The 17324-nt window shown below is 52.0% G+C and overlaps 1 protein-coding gene across 3 annotated transcripts; it reads right to left on the bottom strand.

The window, feature by feature from the left end:
• Window positions 1-1439: 1439 nt before the first annotated feature.
• Window positions 1440-16036, bottom strand: Mmp25 (matrix metallopeptidase 25). Of its 3 annotated transcripts, XM_075941711.1 has the most exons (12): window positions 15826-16036; window positions 15147-15238; window positions 14578-14818; window positions 14024-14156; window positions 11813-11948; window positions 11418-11707; window positions 4295-4471; window positions 4112-4196; window positions 3186-3268; window positions 2749-2901; window positions 2405-2662; window positions 1440-2223 (listed from the first exon to the last, which is right to left on the bottom strand). In XM_075941711.1, the coding sequence occupies exons 3-12, from the start codon at window positions 14680-14682 to the stop codon at window positions 1952-1954; spliced, it is 1692 nt and encodes a 563-aa protein (XP_075797826.1). In that variant the 5' UTR covers window positions 14683-14818; window positions 15147-15238; window positions 15826-16036; the 3' UTR covers window positions 1440-1951. The 3 variants fall into 3 exon arrangements, with proteins under 3 accessions (XP_075797826.1, XP_075797828.1, XP_075797827.1); XM_075941713.1 differs by lacking the exons at window positions 15147-15238; window positions 15826-16036 and adding an exon at window positions 15037-15125; XM_075941712.1 differs by lacking the exons at window positions 15147-15238; window positions 15826-16036 and having other exon boundaries at window positions 14578-14869.
• Between the last annotated feature and the right edge of the window lie 1288 nt (window positions 16037-17324).

Here is a 17324-nt window from a genome sequence, read left to right as displayed (position 1 = left end):
CGATCTCTTTTCAGAGCACTTTGCTCGCTACCAGGTATTGTCTTAATAAACTAATCAAACTGTCTGTCTCTCTGACTGAATTCATCCCTTCAAGACAACAAGAATGCAGAGAGAGCCCCATGACATCTGACCCATTCACACTTGGAAAGGAGTCTGGGGGAGATGGCTCCCCAACCATCAGCCTGACCTTGTGGAGAACACAAGAGGAGATGGCTCCCCAACCATCAGCCTGACCTTGTGGAGAACACAAGAGGAGATGGCTCCCCAACCATCAGCCTGACCTTGTGGAGAACACAAGAGGAGATGGCTCCCCAACCATCAGCCTGACCTTGTGGAGAACACAAGAAGAGATGGTCCCTGCGAGCGGAAGTGGCACTGAGAATACCTGGTGCTTCAGGGCCCATCCCCTGACTTGTTAAAGTGCAGATGCCTGCCCCACCCCAGAATGAGGATTCAGGGCTCACCATCCCCTGACTTGTTAAAGTGCAGATGCCTGCCCCACCCCAGAATGAGGATTCAGGGCTCACCATCCCCTGACTTGCTAAAGTGCAGATGCCTGCCCCACCCCAGAATGAGGATTCAGGCAGAGTGAATGGGACCTGCATTTTTAAATTCCCATGAGATGGTGCTGACACATGCCTTTAACCCCAGGACTCAGGATGCAGAGACAGGAGGATGTCCAAAGCCAGACTGGCCTACATACTGAGTTTCAGGGCAGCCAGGGCTGCACAGAGAAACCCTATCTTGAAAATAAAATCCCATAAAGTTATTCTGATGAGGAATATTCTAGAATCATCGATCTAGGTTCTCAATCTATGGGGATGTTGGGTTGAAGGAAGCTGCCCCAGTTCTCACCACTTCTTACTGTATCATTGGGCCCCTGGGAAGGGCTCAGAAGGCAATGGCAGGGGCTGGAGCTGTCGCATGTTATTCTAGTAGAGGACCCGAGTTCTACATTCAGGATCCAGGGCTCACGACCAGACCACTCCACCTCCGAGAGGATCCAGCACCGCTGGGCCCTTCGGGCTCCTGTACTCACAGACACATCTGAAATTAGAATGTGAGGAGGAAGCAATATAGCATCGCTGAGAGGGTCCTGTCCACCGCAGCACTGTGCAGACGGGAGCCACGCCGTCCCAGACGGAACCAGTGGTCACTTCGCTTTGTGCGGGGACAGGTATCATCGGATCCCTTCCAATGGAATTTGGCGATCCTGAATTCGGGGTGACCCTCCCCCGTGCCGGTTGTGTTCTGACGAAATGAGAGCAACTGGGCCCAACGTGAAGAAACCCCACCCACGCCAACACTGACGTTTGAGGCACGCGGGGGGGGGGGGGTAGCAGCTCTTGGGCTTCGCCCCACCCTATGGCAGTGACTGTAAAGAAATGTAGAGTACCATGAATGCAGAGTAAGACGGTTCAGCAACACAGTCAGCGCTATCGGAGGCACTGGAGTTCAATGTCCCGGTCCTGTTTAACCATCTATTGAGTACAGTTGCTGTCCCACTGTCACCAGTATGAACAATTGTGGAGAATCAGAGGAGTGCAGAAAGTCAGTCACCACAGCACACAACATGAGGCAGGTGTGGTGTCTGAGGAGCAATGGGGTAGGGCCGAGCACTGTGTGTTCAATCCGCAGTTCAGATGGGTTCCTACCTCCAGGCAGCAAAGTTCTATTCCTGGCGATGGAGAAGGGTGCATACCGCCCCCTAGCGGTAGCCCTGACTACTGCCGCAGCTCCTGTGCCCTAATAGCAAGCAGGCTTGGGTACCACCCTCCCCCCCATCAAAGCGTCCACAGGCTTCTGCTAGGAACCCGCCCAGCTCTGTGAGCCTGATTTCCCCGTGGGAACAGACGGTGAGACTCCGCAGCATCTCACGACCCTACACTAGGTCCAGCTGCCGGAGACGCTCTTCGGTGTAGGAAGCTGATCTGCTAGGAAGGACCAGGTTTCAGCAAGAAAAGACAACTCCAGTCAGGAAGGGCAGGAGGGGCAGCAGGAGGGTCACTGACAGCGGCCCTGTTGCTTGATTGAGTTCGCACTGACAATCACAGGTTCCGGTTCTGGGTGTCATTTTCGGGCGGTTGGGGACTTGAGGGTCATAGCTGGGGGCAGGGCAGTCCAGCCACTTGGGCCCCATGGGCTGGGGGGAATCCGACTCAGATTTGATACTGCCCTTCGCAAAGCGCCAGAAAAGAGTGCCCTTGAAAAAGTAGGTGTCACCTGTAGGGGAGGAGACACCTCAGAGCCTTGGTCCAGGCCTGCCCCAAAGCCACTGCTCCTTTTTTTCCACACCAACTCCCGGGCACGCCCCCTAGTTGTCATCCCTTCTCCATCTTTCTCCTTCCTTTCCCTCCCCCAGGGACTACAGTTCGCAAATGAGGATTTCCAGGGTTCCCCACACCTGTGTTGCTGACAGTGACGTCGTCTGGGGCGGGCGGGGCCCCCTCCCAGTGACTCAGGACGCGTGGGTAGCCAGGGTCTAGGCGGGCAGCCGCTTCGTCATATCGCCAGTACTGCTGGCCTCGGATCAGGTAGGTCTTGCCATTGAGAGGCCAAGAAAACACAGCATCCACTTCTTCTCCCGGGGGAAGCCCAAACTCTACCAGTGGCCGCGCTGCGCCCTCCAGCTGTCGGTCCTGGAACACCCAGAACTGGGGGCCTGGAAGGAGGCAAGTTGGTAACTTGGGCGGGGGATGGGGGGGTTCCTTGGACCTGCCCTATCCAGTACCCATGACCCCTACCCACCGCTGAAAAGGATGATTCGGCCATCTAGGGGTCGGGCGTAAGCAGCCTGGATGACCCTCACGTGGGTGGGCAGCCCCTCCCAAAAGCGGTGCAGCCGAGCTGGTCGGGGCGACACCAGCTGTCCTGAGGGTTGGAGGCGCCAGAACCAGGGGCCTGCAGGGAAAGAAGGGAACAAGGCCTAGGGATACACAAGGTCAGAGATCTTGTCCCTTCACTGATGTCCCTCTATCCAACGCAGCGCGTGACTGGGCAGGGGCGGATCCCTCTACATATCAAGCAGATCTATGACCATCATTTTATGACTTGTCTCCCCACACCACCCCTCCTTTTTAAGGCCAACAATCTCACATCCCGGGAAACTTTGCAGCCTAGGTAGGTCACCTGAAGTACACAAAAAGCCAATTATGCAGACTTGAGGGCCATCCTATTTGACTTACCTTTGAAGAAGAAGGTCTCCCCTCGGATATTGGCAATAGCATCAAAATTGCCCTCACAGCGATCAGGCACAGGTGTGGAGGGGCTGCGGAGGAATGGCGAGTGAACGGGTTAGGGCTGCCTATTCCTTGCTCTTGACTAGTCTGGCAAGGACGCTTCCCATCCACAGTCGTCGCCCCCCCCCCCCCGGTTTTTTGAGACAGGGTTTCTCTGTAGCTTTGGAGCCTGTCCTGGAACTAGCTCTTGTAGACCAGGGTGGCCTTGAACTCACAGAGATCCTCCTGCCTCTGCCTCTGCCTCCTGAGTGCTGTGATTAAAAGCGCGTGTCACCATCTCCTGGCTCCCATCCATGTCTTTTGTGTGTTTGTATGTGCTCTGTCCACATGTATGCCTGTACCCCAGAATAGGGCACCAGATCTCATTACAAATGCTTAGGAGCCACCATGTGGTTGCTGGGGATTGAACTCAGGACCTCTGGAAAACCTTATTTTTTGAGAGAAGCTCTCTTGCTGAACCTGGAGTTCATTAATTCAGGTAGGCTGGCATGCTTGTCTCCGCCTTCTTGAGTAATGGGATTATAGACCCAAGCCTCTGGCTTTCAGGGCTGTTTCAGGTCTGCATTCGGGTCCTCACACTTGCATGACAGTTGCTTTGCTAAAGACGCAATCTCCCCAATCCTTTTATTATTTTTTAAAATTTGTATTTATGTGTGTGTGTATAACACCACATGTGTGTGGGTGTCTGAGATCCACAAAGTGTCCTCCGGAGTGGGAGTTACGGATGGCTGTGGGCAGTCTAGAGTGGGTTCTGGGAACTCAACTTGGGTCTCAGAGAACAGGAAATGCTCTCAAATACTGAGTCATCTCTCCAGCACTTCATGGAGGACAGTGAGCCAGGGTGCTGATCACGCAGCTAGTAGGAGACTCACCTGTCAGGGGGCAAGGCTGGAGGCTGTGGAGGTGGAGCCAAGGGTTTCCTTGTGGGCTTATCATACGGGGTATGGGACACTTTCCCTGTGGGGAGAGGCAGGCAGATATGAGTTCCCCGGATGTGCTGTATAGGTCACACGGAAGCTATACCTGGGGCTGGTTCTGGCATCTCCTTCTCATACCATAGAGCTGCTGCAATCCATCACGGTCATCTCGGGACAAGCGGTATTTGTCAGGGTCACCCACTGGGCCCTGGTAGAAGGGCCTCATAATGGAGTCGGGAGCAGAAGAGTGACCAAGGCCTAGAGCGTGGCCAAACTCATGCACTGCTACTGCAAACAGGTCGGTTCCTTCACCATCTGGGGAGAGAGGACAGGGGGTGAAGCTAAGGCCTTCCCACACTGGGAAGGGAGCCAGGGACTGAGTCTGCTGGCCAGAAGGAAGACCCAGGAAACCCTGGGGTAAGGCCGCACCTCCTCTGCCCTGCCCCCTCCTGAGTGGCACCCCTATTCCTGTACCCTTCAACCATGCAGCAGATATGTTTGCTGTGACACTGGGACATGGGTAAAAAGACACCCAAAGGACACGAGGAAGCTGTACTTATGCTGCTGTAGCCCTCACCCGGGAAGGGAAAAGTGCATAGAGAAACTTAGGGTGCAGAGCCCTGGGGAACTAGGTAGGTACCCTACCACCCCCCCAACTCCAGTCTGTGCTTAGAAATTCCCCACTCTGGGAGCTGGAGAGATGGCTCAGCAGGAAAGAACGCCAGCTGCTCTTCCAGAGGTCCTGAGTTCAATTCCCAGCACCAACACGGTGGCTCACAGCCTGAGGCCCTCTCCTGGCAAAAAGGTAGACAGAGCACTCACACACATAAAATAAATAAGTAAATCTCTTTTAAAAAGAAGAGGAAGAAGTGCTCACTCTGCTGGGTGTGGTGGTGCAGGCCTTTGATCTCAGCATTCGGGAGGCAGAGGCAGGAGAATCTCTGTGTGTTTGATGCCAGCCCAGCCTATATTGCAAACTAAAGTCTAGTCAGGACTACATAGAGAAACCACATCTCAAGAAATAAAAGGAAGGAAGAAAAGAAAAAGGGAAAGAAGCACCCTCCCCTTCCCGGTCTTCACCCCAGGGTCTCTTTCACCCCCTTTCTTTCTTTCTTTCTTTCTTTCTTTTTTTTTGTTTTGTTTTTTGTTTTCGAGACAGGGTTTCTCTGTAGCTTTTTGGTTCCTGTCCTGAAACTAGCTCTTCTAGACCAGGCTGGCCTCGAACTCACAGAGATCCGCCTGCCTCTGCCTCCCGAGTACTGGGATTAAAGGCGTGCACCACCACCGCCCGGCACCCCCTTTCTTTATTTTTCTTTCTTTTTTTAATATTTATTTATTTATTATGTATACAATAGTCTGTTTGTGTGTATGCCTGCAGGCCAGAAGAGGGCACCAGACCTCATTACAGATGGTTGTGAGCCACCATGTGGTTGCTGGGAATTGAACTCAGGACCTTTGGAAGAGCAGACAATGCTCTTAACCACTGAGCCATCTCTCCAGCCCCACCCCCTTTCTTTCCATCCCTCCCTGGATCCACATTTCCAGGCCACTTCACCTCTCTGCCCACCTCTCCAGAGCCCTCACCCTTCCCACTTGCCACCCTTCCCTAACTGAGGGGGAAGTCAGAACTCAGCACTCCCAGACCACAGCCCCTGCTCTGGAGCCTCTTTTCACCACAGTTCCTTCCCTGGGGATTCCACCCAGGTCAGGACAGAGCCTCTCAGCGCTTGGCTTCATCGATCTGACTTTAGTGGTTAAGACCCAGAAAGACACTAAAAGAGTTAGCAGAGCCAGGCGGTCTACCAGAAAGGCCTAGGTTCCCGAATGTGGCTCTGCCTCATAGATCCTAGCCAGTATTGATGATATTGAAAGTGAGATATGACTGGTCAACTGAAAAGCCACTTGCCCTAACAGGAAAAGAAAGAAAGAAAGAAAGAAAGAAAGAAAGAAAGAAAGAAAGAAAGAAAGAAAGAAAGAAAGAATTTTTTTTCTTTTTTTGAGACTGGATCCCACTATGTAGCCCTGGTAGACTTTCATTCATTGTTCAGGTAACAGGGCTTGACCTTCATGCAATCCTCTTGTCTCTACCTCCTAAACAAAAGTACTACTGTTATGTGCCACTACACTTGGCACACCAGGTAAATTCTAAAAGCAGCTTTGGCCAGGCAGTGGTGGCACATGCCTTTAACCCCAGCATTCTTGGGAGGCAGAGGCAGATGGATCTCTGTGAGGTCGAGGCCAGCCTGGTCTACACAGTGAGTTTCTCCATCTCCCATCATTCCACAGAGGGGAAACAGAGCCATCAAGGTCAGAGACAGAGCTGGCATGGACGCTGAGTGCCCTGGCTGTGCCTCTGCCTTTCGGCACTTTCCGTCTTCAGATGAACCTGTTCGAACAACAACTGAACTTCCATGTTGGCTGCAGGTCATCTTATTGCCCTGCATCCTTTTACTGAGAAATCAGAGGAAGTTTGGTGTCTCAATCAGGATGTTCTCTTTCTCCATCCTTATCTCACCTCTCTTGGGGCAACGTGGGGTTTCCGGGCCACCGAACCCCTTCCTGCACTGTTCTCAGGCTATGCAGGCGGAGAAATTTACATAATCACCCAAACTAACCCTGTGGGAGCCCTGGTGGACCATGTTCAGGGTGCCTGTCTTTCTTGTCTTTGGCCTAGCAGGTGGCTGCTTTGGTCCCCTCAACTTCTTATTCTGGAGTTGAGATGAGACTCGGGCGAGGCCCAGACTCAGTCCCCATCTGCATGTGCCACAGCTGCAGGTGTGCTTCCTGTTTCTCAAGACAGGCAGGGCTGCGGATGTACTCGGTTGGTAGAGAGCGTGCCCACAATGCATAGAGCTCTGGGTTTGATTCCCAGCACAAGGTAAAATAGCCATAATGGTGCATGGATGTGGGGGAGATGATAGTAGACTGAGCTTAGCTGCACAGCAAGTTTGAGACCAGCCTGAGATACATGAAACCCTTTCCCAAGAAAACAAACCCGGGGGCTGGGGTGATGGTTCAGGTATTAAGAATGTTTTACGGCTCTTCCAGAGGACCCCACTTTGGCATCCACCTCAAGTGGCTCACGACTGCCTATAGCTCCAGGTCTAAGGGAGTCCGTACCCTCCTCTGGCACCTGCACCCATGGGCATATACACAGATGGGCATACACATGGCTAAAACCAACAAAAAGAAATCTTGAAAATAAGACCGAAAGCAAACCAAACAAAAGGCAGGCAGTGGCGTGTGATGTCGTCCCTTTTGCTACACATGTGCACAGGGACAGAGAGCTTCATGGTCCCACACTTGCCTCTTGTCTCCTGCCTGTGCCCACTTCTTCCTTTCTGTCCAGGCATCCATGTCCACCCCCCATTTTTGAGACAGTGTATATAGACTCTGTAGACCAGGCTAGTCTAAGCTCGCAGAGATCCGCCTGCCTGTCTGGCAAGTGCTGGGGTGAAAGGGGTGCTCTCTGTCCAGGCATCCACATCCACCCTTCTTTCTGTTGTCTCAACTGGGAGATCCAAAGCCTAGAACACTCCATTCTGAGATACTCTTTGGTCAAGGGGATTCTGGATTTACCAGTTTCTGCCCTTGCTTCCCAGTCAAGCTCCCCAGCCAGTGGTATAAACAGTCTATGCTTCCTCTTTTTTCTCACGCCTAAGGACAGTGTGAGATTCTTGTCACACCACGGAGTGAGTGAGCAAGCGGGCACAAAAAGGTCACTCATCAGCCAAGGGGGGTGGGGGTGGCACATGCCTTTATTCCCAGTACTTCGGAGACAGAGGCAGGCAGATCTCTGTGAGTTTGAGGCCAGCCTGGTCTACAGAGTGAGTTCCAGGACAGCTAGGACTACACAGAGAAACCCTGTCTTGAAAAAAAAAAAGTCACTTGTCCCCACATAACTAAATCCTGGCCATGTAACTTCCTGGACTTTTCCCTGCCTTGCTGTGCTTGCTGTATCTAGCCACTTCCTCTGAACTATTATTCCATCGTCTTTCAGCCCGTTTTTCTCCCCACCTCCGGTTTGGGTTGGTTTTTGTTTGTTTGTTTGTTTGTTTGTTTTCCAAGGCAGCATCTCTTGCTTGCAGGCCTAGATCTCTTTATGTAGATTATTCCCTGGCTGGTCACTTGTCTCTGCCACCTTGCCTTTGACTCCAAATGTTGGGATGATAGGTATGTACCCACGCCCAGCTCCCCATCTCTCTTCCCAGCTACCTACTTAACGCCAAGACTCTCCGTTGCTCTGCCTTTGACTTTTGCATTCTATACTTTCTTCCTGGCACCCTTTAATCCCTCCCCACGCTCAGCTCTGAGAGCAGTTGGCAATGAAGTCAGCAGCACGGGTGCCAAGGAGTGAAAAGAACACAGACCACTCAGCAAGCGGGCACTTCTTCCCTCATTTCTTAGCTGAGGAAATAGAGAGCAACGAGTGGAGGAACCTGAGCTGATTCATCTTCAGAGCTGACCTGCTTGCACTAGAGACTGCAGCTCTGTGGTCTGCCCAGGCTCCCGGCCTGCATCTCTAGCCTCGGTATGCTGCAGGGTACTGCCTGCTGTCACAGTCTGTGACTGGCTGCCAGTGGTGCTCCACACCTGGGCACCTGACCCAACTATCACCTCCCTACTCATCCTACCCTAGAGCAGTAAAAGACTGACTGATACAGAACTGAGAAGAGCTGGCCCCACATCCATGTTCGGTTCTATTCCCCTCCTGCTATCCTTTCTCCTGAGAACCCTCTCCCTTGACAAACTGCTTAAGAACTTCTATCTGGCTGGATGGTGGTGGCGCACACCTTTAATCCCAGCACTCGGGAGGCAGAGGCAGGCAGATCTCTGTGAGTTCCAGCCTAGCCTGGTCTACAAAGAAAGTTTCAGGAGAGCCAGGTCTATACAGAGAAACCCTGTCTCGAAAAACAAAACAAAACAAAACAAAACAAACAAACAAAAAAAAGGATTGTAGCAAGTTTGAGGCCAAGCTGCAGCTACATAGTGAGATGAAGGCCAACCTAGGCTACAGAGTGACCCTGTCTTGAACAAAACAAAACAAAGAATGCTGAGCACCAGGTGTCACAGGCCAGAGGGGCAAACCTTGTTCGTCTGAAGTGCATAGGACAGGGGACACTCAAGGAGAGCACACCAGCCAGTGAGCTGAGTGCCTGGTAGCCAGAGGTGGGGAGCTGCTGAGGGGAGATAGGATCAGGAGCATCGATGGCTGGAAAACAGAATTGTGGGTGGCATCAGTGACGATGATGTTACAGGTGAGAGTGGGCTCTGGATTACAAAGGGTTTGGGAAAGAATTTGAACAACAGGATTCGGGAAGCAATGGGATCACATCAAATAGTTTTGCATCCTAGACATATTCCTGGATGCATGGGGAAGTGGAATCTCGGAGAGAGGGAAAGAGGCAGGAAGTGGCCAGAGAGTCAGGGTAAGAGAACATGGGAACTGCTCTTGGACGGACAGATCTGAGGGAAGTCAGAACAGGCCCAGCCCTGGCTGTCCTGGAACTTGCTCTATAGACCAGACTGGCCTCAAACTCCCAGAGATCTGCCTGCCTCTGCCTCCCGAGTGCAGGGATTAAAGGTGTGCGCCACCACACCCAGTTCTGGATTCTTGCTATCTGTCTTCAGCTGGTCTGATTTCGCAATCCTCCTGCCACAGCTTCTCAAAAGCTGAATTACAGATTCGTGCTGTCGCCCTCAGCGCCACCACATCCGGCACGTGTCTATTTAAGCAGAAAGAGTCATCACTTCTAGGAAACCTCCCCTGCCCACGAAAGTCAAGATGAGACTTTCCTCTGCTGTGATTTTTGGCTATCGCATCACTGTGCACAGTGGTGACAGTCACCCTTCTGCCTAAATTGACGGGGTTTGAGTTTTTACATCATTGCATCTGTGAGCTGAGCACTTGACGAGGCAATACTTTTGCTTGCTTGCTTTTCTTTTTTTTTTTCTTTTTCTTTTTTTTAGACATGGTTTCTCTGTGTAGCCCTGGTTGTCCTGGAACTCACTCTGTAGACCAGGCTGTCCTTGAACTCACAGAGACCTGCCTTTTTCTGCCTCCCAAGTGCTGGGATCAAAGGTGAGTGCCACCACTGCCTGAGTTGGGCACTTGAAAGGCCTCTGTAGTGGTGATTTTGTATTGACTTGGTTGTGCCTATTGAACTGCCCAAACAGCAGCCCAGATGTGGCTGTGAAGGTGTTTCAGAGATCTAACTAGGATCTGTTCTCACCGAAGCAAGCCACCCCAGTGCAGAAGGACCATATCCATTCAGCCCTAGGAACAGACACTGAGGGTTCTAGGAGGGAAGAAATTCTGTCTCAAGACAGAAATCTACCTTGAGTTTTCCTAGTCCTTTACAAATTCTGGCCATGATAATCCCCACAATCCCCATGAGCCAACTCCTCAGAGCAAATCTCTTCGAGGACAGCCTGGAATAAAAAGTGAGCTCAAAGCCCGTCTGGGCTACAATAATGAGGTCAAATCTCAAAAACAAAAGCAAAACCCTCCTTTTAAATGCTTTTTAGGGGTCTGGGAGGGGCTGGGGACTGGAGAGGCAGTTTAGTGATTAGGAGCACTGTCTGCACTTCCACAGGATCCAGGCTCGACTCCCAGAAACCACATGATCGATCACACCATATTTAATGCCAGTTCCTCATCCTCTTCTGGCCTCAGAGGCACCAGGCAGTGCACCTGGTACACAGACATACATGCAGATAAAACACCCATACACATAAAATTAAAATTAAATCAACTTAAAAAATAATTTTTTTTTGATTTTCTGCAATGCAAGCTCCCACTATGTAGCCATGCTTAGACTCACCATGTAGAGCAGGCTAACCTCAAATTCACAGATAGCCACCTGCCACTGTCACCTGAGTGGTGGGATTAAAGCTGTGTGTTACCATGTTGGGCTGTGTGGTGTGTGTGTGTGTGTGTGTGTGTGTGTGTGTATGTGTGTGTGTGTGTGTGTGTGTATGTGTGTGTGTGTGTGTGTGTGTGTGTGTGTATGTGTGTGTGTGTGTGTGTGTGTGTGTGTGTATGTGTGTGTGTGTGTGTGTGTGTGTGTGTGTGTGTGTGTGTGTGGTGTGTTCTGAGCCCATCGATGCCGGATAAGCAGCACACCACTGTAGTACATGCCTCCAGCTTCTCTGGGGGATCCCTGATGGACACAGCTTTCACCAATCAATTAACTTAAACCTAGTTCTTCAGCACAGAGAGATACAAAGAGGGAACCACTCTGAAGATGGAAACTTTTACCTTGTGACCCAAAAGTCCAGGTCTCCTCATCATCAAAGTGAGTGTCTCCAGAGATGGGGTGCTCTCCAGGGAAGAAGGCATGAGCCAGGGTGCCACCGGGTCCATCAAAGGGGTAACTGTCTTGGTGGTAGCCCCGGGAGAAATGGATAAGGATGTCGGGCTCCTGATGCTGAGAATCCACCTCCTGGAAGGTAAGGCCTGACTCAACAGCCCAGACAGTCAGGGCGTAACTCATGAGGGTCCGCACGGTCGACTGGCTCAACTGGGAGCTCTGAGGGAAGGACTGGATACTGAGGAGAGAGGAGGAGAGCCCGTGGCTGTGGAGGTACCGGCCAGCCAGGCAAGTCTGGGACCTGGTCAGCAGGTCAAGGGGAAGCAGAGGAACCAAGACCTACCTCCACGTCAGGGTGCGCTTCTTCCAAACACTGCCACTCAGAGCATAGCGACGGCGGCGCCTGACCAGCCCAGCAGCCCCCAGAATATCAGGCAGGGAGCAGCGGGGCTTATGCATGGCAGCTATTGTTTCTGTGTCTGTGGGAGACAGGCGTGGCGAGTGATAGGACAGTCCGTCATCACGGTACCCACTAACTAAGAAATTGACTCAATAGAGTTGAAAAGTTAGCTCAACACTTGAAGTCACTGCTGCTCTTCTAGAGGGACCTGAGTTCAAGTCTCAGCACCCACCTGGTGGCTTACAATAGTCTGTAACTCCAGTTTCAGGGGACCTGACACCCTCTTCTGACCTCTATGAGGCATAGACAAACACACAGGCCAAACATCCGAACACATAAAATAAAAATAACTAAATGTTTAAAAAAGAAAACAAATGGCAGGAACCCAGACAGTCACTGGGAAAGCTAGCTCAAGCCAGGCGCCCTCTCTACCTGACCGTGGGTGGACTGGCCACCGTAGGAGGCACTTACAGGCTTCCCTGGCCCCAGGTGGAAGGGGTTGTATTCGTATGTCTATAGGGTATGCAGTGCACCTGGGAGTGGAGACCAGGGGGCAACCTTGGTGTCCTTCCTGTGCTGTCAACCTTGGGTTTGTTTGCTTGCTTCACTGACTTTGGTTTTCTGAGACAGGATCTCTCACATGGTCCAGAACTCCCCAACTAGGTTAGGTTAGACTGGATCTGCATCTCAGCCTCCACAGGGCCCCTTTTCAGCTGGGTTCTAGAGCCCAAACTCAAGTCTTCAAGCTTGCAAGGTGAACGCTTTACCAACTAGGTCCTCTCCTCTTTCCTTTAAGACCAGAATCCAAACGACTGTGCTCTCCCCTTAAGGCTGTCCGTCACTTTTTTTTTCTCTCCTGGTTTTATAAAAAAAAAAAAAGCATTCCTCTGTGTAACTCTGACTGTCCTGGAACTTGCTCTGTAGACCAGGCTGGCCGTGAACTTGAACTCAAGAGATCTGCCTGCCTCTGCCTCCCAAATGCTGGGGTTAAAGGCGAGTACCACCACCATCCCGCCTGGCTTAAGTCCTCATGGGATGCTGATCAAAGTCTGAAGACCAGCAGGGGTCTTTAGTCTGCAGCACCTTGCCATCCCTTCTCACATTAGGCCCATCTGTAACCCCCCTTTCTAGCACCTCCCCTTTTCCAGGAGTCATTTCAGCTTCAAGTGAGGTCAAACTGCATCTCACTGGTAGCAATAGCAAACAGTAACCAAGAACATAGTGATGTCATACTCTGTTCTGGGCTAAGAAAGAACAGGGAGGGAGGGGTTTTTTTCCTTGAAGATTCTCCAAGTTCCCTCTGTCTTTCTATTTAACTCCACAGGCTAGCCCTTGCCTCTACCTTCAAAATATACTCTCTGCCACATCCCCATCCCTACTCCCCAGCACCACCTGCAAAAGGCTCCTTCCTGCTCTCCACCCACCCTCCACTCCTCATCAACAGACAAAAGAAGCTTAAGATCAAACCAGAACCGAGCAATATGGCATAGCCACTGTTTCCCAACGACCCATTCGGTGAAGCTAAAACAGGAAGACTGCGTGTTCAAGAGCAGCCTAAGCAACACAGAGAAGAACACCTGCCCCGACAAAAACAAAAACAAAAACCTGAAAGTCAGATGAAGTTAACTCCCTCCTTCCAGCCCTGCTCCCCTGGTTTCTTATTATACTTGGAACAAACCTCTTTCAAGGTTACCTAATCACGCCCTTGCCTAAGCCCCTCTGCCTTTCACTGCAGGCTGATAAACTGTGCCTGCCGCAGTTCTTCTGCAGTTACCGGACCATTTCCTCCCACATGGTTCTGTGGCTGTGTCCTCCTATTTGTGATCTCAGCTTATAAGCTCACACGACACCTTTCAGAGTGGCCTGCCCAGCTAGGTGCAGACTCAGGCTGAGGCAGGAGAATCTCAAGTTTGAGGCCAAGCTGGCACCATTTGAAATCATTTTGCATATTGATGTTCTTGGTCTGTTTCTTTCTCCCTAATAATGCCAGCTCCAGAGAGTGTGGACCAGACCTGTTCCATCCCTGCTGCCACATCGGAGCCTGACAAAGCCAGGACAGGATAGCTGGATGCCCGCAGACCTCCAAGGTCTGCAGCGTTCCCTGCAGTTTAAAGGCAGAGGCAGGACTGCCCCATGCCTTGGTGGCCTACCTACCCATTTGACCTGTCTCAGGCAGGCCGGCAAATCTCTGCATGACTTTGATCGCATCCTGCAGCTTCTCAAGGCTCTGCAGCTGGGCTTGGGAAGGATCAGCTGGCGGCAGGTAGCCATAGCGAGTCAGCCAGTCCTAGGGCATAGGAGAGGAATGATAAAACCCTAAGGCAATGGGGCTTTCCCTTCTCACCGTTATTTGAAAAGTCCAACCCTCTAGGGAATCCAGAGCCAGAGCTCCTAGACCTGGATGATAGAACCCACCTCCCTTATACATACAGCCAGGGTCCCCATCCCCCAGCTCTGGGTTTGTCAGTCTTGATAGACGTAGCAGGTGAGGCCCCAGTTTCCCAATTTAGCTCCTTTCCACAGTTCCGAATCCCAGTCACCAAACCTCCAGATAGAGCCAGCAATCCAGGGGCCCAAGAGCCCATCCCCAGACACTCTTCAGGACATTTGAATCCAGCCCCCTCTTTCCTTCAGACCCAGGAGTCCGCCCTCCCCCTTTCCTTTTACAGGCTCTCTATGATCCCAGGAGCCAGCGGACCCGAGCTCACCACGCCCAGGCTCATGTCCTGCGCCCTGGGAGTCCCGTGCACAGGCTGAAGCAGAAGAACCAACAATAGCACCAGTAACCGGAGATCGAGCGCCTGCAGCCTCATGGCGCGTTCAGCTTGGTCCGAGGGGACACTCTCGAAGGGGCCCCGACTCCGTCCGCCCTGGGGGTCTGGAGGTACCCGGCGAAGATCAAGGGAGCAGACACAGGGTAGTAGAGATGTGCAGGAGAAATCCGGGATCCTAGGAGACACAGCAGGGGCTGACAGGCGATCGCCGAAAGTCGAGGTGGGGCTGGGGGTCCTGGGAGCGTGGAGAAGGTACAGGAGAGGACAGAGGTCCGATAAAGAGGTCTACTACGGGGACCTCTCCTGTCCCCCGGCCCCCAGGTGCTGTCCCGGCCTGGGTGCTGCGCCAACTGCCCCACCTGCAAGTGAAAGCCTGGATGGGGCGGGGCTCACCGCAATGAGTGCTAAGGGCGCGGCGGGGAAGTAGTCCAATCTTAAATGTCCAGCACGAAGGGGAGGACCAGGGGTTCAAACCCGCCCCCGCCCCCCGCGCTGGTCCTCACTGGGCTGCAGGGACTCTCCGGCGAGCTCAAGGACTAGAGGTGGAGCAAGTGGTCTGATGTGTCGTCTCATCCACAGCCTCCGTCAAAAGTTTCTGGAAAAAAAAAAAAGTTTCTGTTCCGCCGGGCGGTGGTGGCGCACGCCTTTAATCCCAGCACTCGGGAGGCAGAGGCAGGTGGATCTCTGTGAGTTCGAGACCAGCCTGGTCTACTTCCAGGACAGGCTCCAAAACCACAGAGAAACCCTGTCTCGAAAAACCAAAAAAAAAAAAAAAAAAAGTTTCTGTTCCCAGATCCGTGGGTTTCAGGAGCAGGCCTTGCTTCTGCTTCCTTAGGATCGTGAGCGGGGGGAGGGGTGGCCGGAGCTCCCCTCCCCCCCACGCATCCTGTTGCCCTGCCGGGGGACCCCAGGCTCCTTCCTTCACCGCAGGATCCCAGCCCGGGCCAGATGTGCTCAGCGTGATTGCCCGGTCCGTTCATTGTCCAAACCAGCCTAAAAGGCTCTGCTCGAAGCACCCGGCGCTGGCTCCTCTAGACCCCAAACTCGGCTGTTCCCGCCCAGGTACTAGGCATTTAAACCCCAAACCTGCACAAAGAGGAGACAGCAAAAGATGGAAGAGGCAATCCTTGGGGAAAGGGCACGACCTGGGGACCAGCAGAGCACCCCTCCCCCTCCGCCCACCTCCAGCCAGAGGACCCTAGCGAGGAGACTAGACGCGTGGAGGACAGCTGAGAGGAATCGGGCTGCAGGCCGCGGGACAGATGGAAGGAAAGCGGTCAGTGGACAGCGTGTTGACGCTGGGCATTAGGAGCAGCAGGTGGAGGTCCATTTGCATTTCAGACAAAACAAATATCTGGGCAGGATGAGCGAGCTGCAGATGTAAACTAAAACACTGTATCCTGTATTCTGCAGAGCTGTGGACAAATATCAGACTGGGTGACTTACACAAAAATTCATTTCTCACAGTCCCAGAAGGTCTGTGGGTTTCCCCTAAGGCCTCTGGCCATAGAGAGGGTTGTTATCTTTTCAGAGGTCACATCTGCTTGTATGGCAGCCTTGCTCTCTCTTCCCCTTGTGGGTACACCTGTCGTTTGGTTTACCATAACCAACTTTTTTTCTTTCTTTGTTTTTTAGTTTGTGGGGAGATTTTTTTGCACTTTTTTTCTCTCCTACATTACATCCTGATGGCAGTTCCCTCCCTCCAATCCTCCCACCTCTTCCCTTCCTCCCCCCCATCCACCCCTCCTTCTGTTCCCTTTAACAAACAAAACAAAAACAAAAAACGAACTGGCCTCTGAAGGATATCCCCCTAATAAATTACAATAAACCAGGTGGTGGTGGTGGCCCAGGCCTTTAATTTTAATCCCAGCATTTGGGAGGCAGAATCAGGAGGATTTCTGGGTGTGAGGTCAGCTTGTACTACAGAGCCAGTTCCAGCATAGTCAGGGCTACAAAGAGAAACTTTGTCTCTAAAAACGAAAAAATAAAATAAAAACAAAAGAAACAAAGCAAAACAAACGAACAAAAAAGAAAGAAAGAAAAAACAAAAACAGAACCTCACTCTGCAGCTGGGGACTCTGTACTAGACCCTAGCTCACTGAGCTCGTGGTAATCCCCTTGCCTCAACCGCTAGAGAGGCTGTGGCAAGAGTTCTTTGAAACTGCCCAGGGCTTTCCAGCTTTAAATCTCTCCAGAGTGAGGGAACATAAGGTCGCAGCTTGGTTAGACGTATGGAACACACATTTTAAAGTCATTGACAAATCAACACTTTTTTGTGGTTGTGAGCCTAGCCTTTAACAGTTGAGCCATTTCTCCAGCCTGCAAGGGGGTTAGAAGCAGGTCGGCATTGGGCTGCACCCCTGTGCTCCCAACGCTTATCAAAGTCAGGGATGGAGAGCTGACTCAGCAGTTAAGGGCACTGGCTGCTCTTCCAGAGGACAGAGTTCAATTCTCAGCACCACACCGTGGCTCACAACTGACTGTAACTCCAGTCCAAGAGAATCTAATACCTTCTGGCCTCCTTGGGCAACACACCCACACAGTGCACAGATGACATGCAGGCAAAGCACCTAGCAACATACACATAGAAACAATTGAGAAGACATGTAAGAGGTCAGGGTCATCTTCACATCAAAGAATGAGACCAGCATGGGAAACATCAAGTCGTGTCTGTTGTTCCT

Source organism: Microtus pennsylvanicus, chromosome 11 (assembly GCF_037038515.1).
Source record: "Microtus pennsylvanicus isolate mMicPen1 chromosome 11, mMicPen1.hap1, whole genome shotgun sequence".
Lineage (NCBI taxonomy): Eukaryota > Metazoa > Chordata > Mammalia > Rodentia > Cricetidae > Microtus > Microtus pennsylvanicus.
The sequence above is the reverse complement of the archived record's forward strand: the minus strand, read 5'-3'. Positions and strand labels throughout refer to the sequence as shown.

What these genes read in the sequence shown, in the direction of transcription:
- Mmp25 (XM_075941711.1), bottom strand. Translation starts at nt 14,682, where the DNA reads ATGAGGCTGCAGGCGCTCGATCTCCGGTTACTGGTGCTATTGTTGGTT. An exon ending in AGGACATGAGCCTGGGCGTG is followed by an intron (nt 14,157 to 14,577) that starts GTGAGCTCGGGT and finishes CCTATGCCCTAG; the next exon opens with GACTGGCTGACTCGCTATGG. An exon ending in AAGCGCACCCTGACGTGGAG is followed by an intron (nt 11,708 to 11,812) that starts GTAGGTCTTGGT and finishes CTCTCTCCTCAG; the next exon opens with TATCCAGTCCTTCCCTCAGA.